The sequence below is a fragment of the Lygodium microphyllum genome, chromosome 20 (genome assembly GCF_053477565.2).
Source record: "Lygodium microphyllum isolate KBCC chromosome 20, Lygodium_microphyllum_v1.1.10, whole genome shotgun sequence".
NCBI classification, from domain to species: Eukaryota; Viridiplantae; Streptophyta; class Polypodiopsida; order Schizaeales; family Lygodiaceae; genus Lygodium; species Lygodium microphyllum.
Genome location: NC_141154.1, coordinates 58210301 through 58219102, shown reverse-complemented (window position 1 = coordinate 58219102; position 8802 = coordinate 58210301). Strand labels below are relative to the sequence as shown.

The 8802-nt window shown below is 38.5% G+C and overlaps 1 protein-coding gene across 2 annotated transcripts in view; it reads left to right on the top strand.

Moving 5' to 3' along the window:
- Positions 1-1769: 1769 nt before the first annotated feature.
- Positions 1770-8802, top strand: part of LOC148018932 (Putative methyltransferase family protein) — a 52738-nt gene continuing 45705 nt past the window's right edge. The window contains exons 1-2 of one of the 2 annotated variants that reach the window (XM_087701495.1): positions 1770-1940; positions 3124-3276. In XM_087701495.1, coding sequence (XP_087557621.1) covers positions 1826-1940; positions 3124-3276 — 268 coding nt within the window. In that variant the 5' untranslated portion in view covers positions 1770-1825. The remainder of the gene's footprint in view (positions 1941-3123; positions 3277-8802) is intronic. The other variant, XM_087701496.1, reaches the window with a different exon arrangement.

Sequence of the window (8802 nt, the reverse complement as noted above, 5' to 3'; positions counted from 1 at the left end):
GAGAGAGAGAGAGAGAGAGAGAGAGAGAGAGAGAGAGAGAAAGAGAGAGAGAGAACCTAGGCCTTACACATGAGAGAGAGAGAGAGGGGGGGGAAGAATTTAATTAAAAAGGGGATGGGGCAAAGAAAGAGAGAGATTATAAGTGAGAGAGAGGGGAAGGGGTTTCAATTAAAAAAATGGAGGTGAAGGGGGGGGGGGGGAAGGCTTGAATGAAAAAAGAGAAGGGGAAGAGAAAATGAGATATTGCACATGAGAAAAAGAGGAGGGGAGGTGGTTTTGATTGAAAAAGGGAGGTTTGGAAAATGGGCTAGGTTAGAAGCCCTCTAGAGGTTCAGGGCTTTTCGAACCTATAGCTAAAATAATATAGTAGTAAGAAAGTTTCTCTTTTTGTCTTTTCTTTTTCTTTAAATTTTATATTCTCTTTCTTTATAATTCTCTCTCTATGTTCAAATTCTTTCTCTATAATTTACTCTTTATGTTCAAAAATTTTCTCTATAATTCTTCTTCTTATTTTCTCTCTCTCATTTTATTCTCTCTGTCTTTCTTCCCCTCCCCCTCCCTCTCACTCTCCTCTTTTTTCATTTTTCATTTTCTTCTCCCTCCCTCTCTCTCTTAAATTTTATATTTCGTCTCTCTATAATTCTCTTTCTTTCTTTTAAAATTTATATTTTCTCGCTTTATAATTCTCTTGATGTGTTCAAATTCTCTCTTCTTCATATTTTCTCTCATTTTATTCTCTCTGTCTCTCTCCCCCTCTTTCTTCTCTTTTCCTTTTTTCTTTTTCTTTCTCTCCCTCTCTTAGATTTTATATTTTCTCTCTCTATAATTCTCTTTCTCTTTGTTTTCGCTCTCTCTCCCTCCCTCCCTCTCCTCTTATTTTTTTTGCTCTCTCTCTCTCTCTCTCTCTCTCTCTCTCTCTATTTTAATTAAACAAAACGTTTACACTAAAAAGTTTAATCTAACACACACACACACACACAGAAAACCTAGGCCCTATGCATGAGAGAGAGGGGGGAGGGAGAGAAGAAAAATGTTTAATTAAAAAAAGACTATTCTCTTTCCTTTTTCTCCCCCTTCTCTCTCCGTCTTCTTCTTTTTATCATTCTTTTTCTTCTTCTTCTTCTTCTCTCTCTCTCTCTCTCTCTCTCTCTCTCTTTTATTCTATCTCATTCTCAAAGTGTGTGAAAAACTATGTTTCAAAAACTTTAAATTATTTTTGTAAAAATATTTAATTAAAAAACTTAAATTTAAAAATTTAATCTAACAGAGAGAAAGAGAGCGAGAGAGAGAAAGAACCTAAGCCCTATACATGAGAGAGAGAGAAGGGAGAGGGGGAAAGAATTTAATTAAAAAGGGAATGGAAAAAATAAAGAGAGAGATTATAAGTGAGAGAGATGGGATGGGTTTTAATTTAAAAAAGAGAGGTGAAGGGGGGAGAAAAGCTTTAATAGAAAATAGAAGGGAAAAAAAAATGAGATATTGCACGTGAGAAAGAGAGGAGAAAAGAGGGTTTTGATTGAAAAATGGAGGTTTGAAAGGGAGAGGGTTTTGATTGAAAAATGGAGGTTTGAAAAAAGGGGTAGGTTCGGGAAGCCCTCTAAAGGTTTGGGGCTTTCCGAACCTATAACTAAAATAATATAGTAATAAAAAATAAAATTACCATGAGTAAAAGCTCTTAATAACACAAACTTACAAGCGTCCTCACCCCTCCTTAGAAATATATATGGTTTCAAATAAAGAATTCCTTCGTATTCTTAGTTAAACTTTCAAATGAGTGAAAGGAAGTTACAAGGTGAAGGGGTTAGGCTAGCGTGATCACATTGAGATGAGTCCTTTAGACCCCAACCCTGAGATCATGGCGGAAGATCAAGTGATGAGCGAGGTGCACTGGGGCTGTTCACCGCACGACTCGAAATGCCTCTCAACCTTCACAGTCAGGAGTAATCACCATCAGAAACCCTAAATCTCATAGTCTTTTCTAGTGAGCCAAGGATTAACACAGATTCTTGTTTACAAGTCATATCGATGGAATTAGCTAGTATTTATTCAGAATAAAGTGATTCAACCAGCATATCATGGGATTTGCTAGGCTTGATTAAGGATACAGTAATTCAACCATCATGATGCCTTTCATAGAGTGGATGCAGTATCCAAGCATCAATATGTAGTATCCTGCTGCTTGGCAATGACTGCCTTCGAGGTGAGTGAACTCATGCTTGAAGGACGTGCAGAGATTGTGGACGTGATAAGGGCTGCCAGAATGAACAATCTGGGGTGATGGAAGCTATATGAGATCATGATGGTGGACATACAAGACGAGATCAATGCGATAATGATCTTGTCCCCTTTCTCCATCACTCTAGTTCAATAGCTGGATCGGTATCCATGATGGGGGACTAGCTAAAACATATGTACCTTCCTAAAGTAGCAAGAACATCACAAAAGCTTTTGGACATTTTCCCATGTGGGAAAAGGGATTCTTTTCCCTTGGTTTTTTTCATAGTTATGAGCTTTTGCTTGGGAGCCATTGCATACTTTACTGGGTGCGGTTGGGGGCCAGGGAGCTGGTGGGTGCAGCAACCCCATGCCCCCAACCACATCTAGCTAGGTATGCAGTTCCTCCCTTGTACAATCTCATGATATTGCTGTAATCCTCAATGTGAGAATCATAGTGGGAATTTGCCTAAAACTTATTGTGCATGCTTGCATGGGTTTGGGCAGCACAAAAGCACGTGCCAAAATCTGGTGCTCACGAGGGATAAAATTCATGCCCTTTGCAGTACAGTGAAGAGATTTCTGCATAATTCATGCTTTTTACCGCCAGCCAAGGTAGGTCAGAGTAAAAGATAATGAACTCTTTTTGTTGCTCTTGCTGTTCTAGGGGGACAAATTGTAGCACATATATTCACTGTTCACATGTTTGCAGATAGTTAAGCTAGGTTAATGAAGAGGTTCTAATGCTTTCAGATTGTTCATACTGTTCTAGAAGGCCCAATGTAAACCATGTTTTTAACTTTTAATTCATTCACACCCAGCCAAACCAGGGAAGATTCTAAAATTTGCATAGTCTATCTGTCTCAAAAGCCAAAAATATAATAGATGTTTCTCATTCATATTTTGCAGCCAGCCAAATCGTAGGAGCCTTTCATTCTCAAAAGATAGATGATCAACGCTCTTTGTCCGAACAACTGAGAAGCTCAAGGGATGATGATTTCTGCTTGGATGAGCATGGAGACCTTGTCCTTCCACGCCGAAAGAAAGAGAGGTTGCATGATGGTATAGTTCAAGTGTGTCTTTTGCTTAATCTTAGACATTACTATTAGGACTTGAATTCCACCGTATATTTAGCACTATTTTATACCTTAGAATTAGTGTGCATGTAGTCTTTTGGATCAGCATGTATGAAGTAGCCTTTATCTTTCGTATGATGTTTCACCTGAAAATCAGGGTGTAGGTCTTGCTTCATGTTTGGATATATCTCCGGAAAGTTATATGGTATCAATAGCTGCAAATTTATTCAAGAAGTTTTCTACAATACTGTGGTGTTTTCAGGCAGAAAAATGTGTCTTGATTGTTATGGCATTTGAAGAAGCCGTAACACTTTGGCGATCCCTGCCAGTCTCAGGAAAATAATTTCTTGATTTAGGTGCAGATCTAGAATCAATTCCTTAAGAGATTTAGGTGACAGGAATGCTGATGGCATTGACGATGTATCAGGCGCCTTTTATTGGTAGCATTTATGTTAGGCAATTACCCTTATCATTCTAACCCTATTCTTACCAGGAGCAGATCACAAGAATTAAGGGAGGCATTAGCAAGGTAGCAATAGCAGGAAGTTTTTCTTAATGATGCAGAGGTTGTTGAAGCATTAGGCAGGTTGGATGAAGAACAGGTTGTACCTGATAGTCAGGGTGATCAGGATGTGGGTTCCTTTGGGCGTACACCAACCGTTTATAATTCTCCTGTTGGTTCTGAAGAATCTTTTCCAATTTCTCCGACTCCTGAATTTCATCTAATGTTTCGGAAGATGAGAAACCATCATTACCACCTAAAGATCAAGAAACGCCTCCTAAGCAGGCACTCGAAAGACTGCAACATATAGTACTTGGGAGATCAATTTTACTGAGAGGTACAACCCTTCAATCTAAGAAGTCTTTAAAATTTAATTCTTTACCGCCATTGCGGAGGCCTCATAAGCCGAATATAATGAATCCAAATCAGATTGTTAACCCAAAGGTTAGGGCCTCTAAGTTTTCCGAAAAGAAAAAATACGACTCTGATTGTCATGCGGCCCAGTTTGAGACTAGGTGGACATCAAGTGGATTCAACCAAATGTACGGGGATCAGGTAAAAAAGCAACAGTTTGCTACTACCTTTCAAGGAAAGGCTATAGACTGGTTTGCCAGTTATGGTATGGCAGCATACAATTCATATGATGCTTTAAAAACAACATTTTTAGACAGGTTCCGGAAGGACAAAACTCCCGGAGATATTTTAAGGAAGATCAAACAAAAGACTATGTTAGTGGAGGACTATGTCTAGAAATTCAGAAATTTGTTGAATAGGCTGGATGTTGATGATACACCTTCAGTGGAGATGCAAATCATCTACTTTATGAAGGGCTTTAGGGGTAAGATTTAGAATCCCATTGCCAATGTTGAGATGGGTCATAATGATACATTGGATACATTGATTAGGGCAGCTATGAGAGTGGAGAAAAGACTTGGTACCTCTAGATCTAAGAACAATAAAGATGTGGACTCTTCGGACTCAGATTCTGATGCAGATTCAAACACAAATAGTGATGATGAGGATAGTGATTATAGCTCAAATTCAGATGATGATTCAAGTGACTCTGATGAGGATAACTCTAGTAAGAGGAGGCATAAGAAGAAAAAGAAGAAATCAGGATCATCCAAGACCAAAAAGAAGAAAGCAAAGGATAAAGATAAGAAGAAGTCAGAGGAGAGCAAGTTAGATAAATTGATAAAACAAAAGCTAAAAGATTTAGGTATTTCTGAAAGTAAGAAGAAGGAAAAGCATTGTGAGATATGTCAGAGAAAGGGCCATGAAACTAGGACTTGTTGGTATAATCCTAATGTTAGGATGGCACAATAGATGCTAGTGATGCAGGCTAGACCAAGACCTGTTCAACCAGTTGCAGTAAATTAGATTATTCTCGACACCATATCACAGAGATCCTTCAGAGGACCTAGACGTATGTAGGCTAGATAGCCTTGGGAAAATTTTCAGGCACAACAACAAACTATCCAAACGGAAGCATGCCACTATTGTGGAGATTAAGGACACTTTGTTGGACCAAACTGTGAACTTTGGGCAAGGCATAGGACTGAGAGAGGAATGCTAGTAGTAAGGTCCCGCAATGATGGAAGACCTGTAGGAGCATCTTATCAACAACATCCACATGCCCTTGTTGTAGTAGTCCTTATAGAGTTACCTGATCAAGATGAGAAAATGAAATTCCATAATGGTACAGGAACTACTGGCTGGACAATTCAGCAAGCGAAGGTTCAAGAAGAGGCAAAGGAGGTGTCAGGTAACATTAATGCTGCAAGTATGCATATTCATTGTGATTGTTCTAATTGTCTTGAAATAGAGGAATGTCAAGAGGAACCAATGGTCTTAGCAGTAACTAGAAGTCAAGCTGATATGAAGCTTGATTGGCAGGAACAAGAGAAGATAAGGAAAAAGGCAACAAAGCAGGTGAGAAAGATGCAAAAACTTGTTGAAAAATGTGAAGTTGATCAAGTTGATGATGCAGGGGATTCAGGTCTGCAGAAACCTGAACTGCAAGAGTAGTTTCCTGAATATCAGGAGTACGTTTTTGAACATTAAAATTAGTCTCTTGATGATCAGGAGCAGTTTCCTGATAGCACAGTTGCTGAAAAATTACAACAAGGAGGCTCAGAAGAGCTATTCCGGGCTTTAGCAAAGTTTTCTTTGCATTTAACCTTGGAGCAAATTTTGGATTTAATGCGGGAGATTTAAGGAGAAGTTACTCTTGAAGATCAGACAAAAGCAATAAGAAGTTCTTGAAAGTATAGCAGTTCAGGATCAAATAGTTCTTGACTATCACGTAGTGATACCAACCCAACAAGAAGTGGTGGATTATCAAGTACCTATCATTCAAGTTGAGTATGCAGGTAATAAGTATGATCATGTTCTGTTGGATGGAGGTTCAGGAGTTAACATACTTCTTGAACATACATATTTGGTAACTAAGCAAGAGGAGCTATTACCAACTCCATTTCAAGTCCGGATGGTAGACCAAAGGAGGTTACAGCCTTTGGGTATTCTTAGAAATCAATAAATTTGAGTAGGTGGCCTGAAGTTTAGGGTAAGTTTTGTGGTCTTGAGAATGCCAGAAATTGGGGATTCCTATACAATGCTTTTGGGAAGACCGTGGTTCAGATTGGCTAAACTCAAGCAGGATTGGGGAAATGACTATGTGTGCATTCCAAGAGGACTTAAGGAGATTAGGTTATCCACAGTAAATAAGGTTATTTTGAAGAGTTTTTCTAGACCTGTAGTAGCCCAAACTATTAACCTTGCAGATGAAGTGGAAGATGATGAGGAGGAATTATTTCTTCAAGCAAATCCTTCTGTGGTTTCAGTTTTTGAAATAGATGTTGATGGTATTATACAAGAGTATCAAGAGCAGCCCAATATGATTGGAAATGCAGTCCAGCAATAACAAACTGTTCAAACTGCAGTACAAAATCAGTCAGGGCAGATTTTGGAAGGTCTTCCTGAAGATAAGGAGCAGCCTATATTTCAGGACAGGTCTGAAAATGAGTAGAATAAATTAATTTAGGACCACAGTACAACTTATCCTGAAGTTTCTCAGCAAGAAATACCTGACAAACAACAAACTGGTACGGACAGTTATGGTACATTGGATGAAGAAGGATAGAAAGCTATTGTTGAGGCTGAACTAAGTTATGAGCATACAATGAGAAGATCGGCAAGAGTGGTTGAAGATGAGGTTCAAGAGGTTAACCTTAATATAGAAGGAGAGCCTAAACCCATTAAGGACAGTATTTTTGTGGAAGATAATTTCAAGCAGGATCTAATTCAGTTGTGCGCATACAATGAGAAGATCGGCAAGAGTGGTTGAAGATGAGGTTCAAGAGGTTAACCTTAATATAGAAGGAGAGCCTAAACCCATTAAGGACAGTATTTTTGTGGAAGATAATTTCAAGCAGGATCTAATTCAGTTGTGCAGAGAGTTTCAAGATTTTTTTGCTTGGGATTATATAGATATGAAAGGATTTGATCCCCAGCTGTGTGTCAGCATAGGGTAAACTTGAAAAAGGATGCTAAGACTATTGTTCAAAAGAGGTATAGAATGAATCCTAATTATGCCAAACATGTCAAGGAAGAACTTGACAAGCTTTTGAGAGTTGGGTTTATCAAACCGGTTCATGAGGTTACTTGGCTATCTTCTATTGTTGTAGTGCCGAAGAAGAATGGGAAGATCAGAGTTTGTGTGGATTACTGGAAATTAAATGTAGCTACTATTACTGATCCCTTCTCCATTCCTTTTACTGATTTTCTTTTGGATTATGTAGCAAGTCATGAGATGTGCAGTTTCCTGGATGGTTTTTAGGATATAATGAGATCAGGATGCATCTGGAAGATATGGATAAGACAACTTTCATTACAGAGTGGGGAGCTTATGTTAGCACAGTTATGACCTTTGGGTTGAAAAACAGACCGCTTGAGTTTCAAGGAGCTGCTCACAAAACATTTGAACCATATTTAACAACTTTTATGAGAGTATTCATTGATGATTTTTGTGTTTTTGGTAGCAAAAGCGAACACTTAAAACACCTCAGACTATGCTTTCAGAGATACAGAATGTTTGGCATGTCATTAAATCCTTTCAAGTCAGTGTTTGTAGCCCAAAGGGGTGTGTTGTTAGGTTATATCCTATTTGAAGAGGGTATGAGTATAGACACCAGGAAGATTGCAGTCGTTCAGAAGGCTAAGGCTCCAAGTAATGTGTAAGAAATTATGAGGTTTGTGGGGCAGATTAAGTGGCATAGCAGATATTTAAGGTACCTATCACATATCTGTTCTCCTCTTACAACTCTCACAAAGAAAGGGATACACTTTGTATGGAGGGAAGATCAGGAGAGAGCTTTTAGTGTTTTGAAAAAGATGTTGGTGGTGGCTCCAATTTTGCAACCTCCAGCATGGGATTTATCTTTCCATATTTTTGTTGATGCATCTGATTTGGCTGTGGGAGCTGTTCTTATGTAGGATAAAGTGCCAGGTTGGTACAGATCAATTTATTATGCAAGCAAGAGATTGAGTGCTGTTGAAAGGTACTATTTTGTCACTGAAAGAGAAGCACTTGGAATGGTCTTCTCGGTGCAGAAATTCAGATACTATTTATTGGAAAATCAGGTTGTTTTTCATGTGGATCATCAAGCATTGCTATTTTTGATTAACAAGCCTCAATTGAGAGGTAGATTGGCTAGATGGATGTTGTTGCTGCAAGAGTTTGATTTTAAGGTTATTCACACACCAGAGAAAGAGCATGCCATTGCTGATTATCTAAATAGATTGCAAAGTCATGAGTCTGAAGTAGGAATTTATGAGAAGTTACCTGATGCTGAACTTTTTGAGGTTCAGGTGCTTGACCCTAATTCATATTATGACCAGATGCTGCATTTTTTGAAGTCAGGAATTATGCTTACACATCTTTCATCAGATTAGAGAAGAAGATTGGCATTAAAGAGTAGATTATTTCAGGTCATTTTGAACACACTGTAT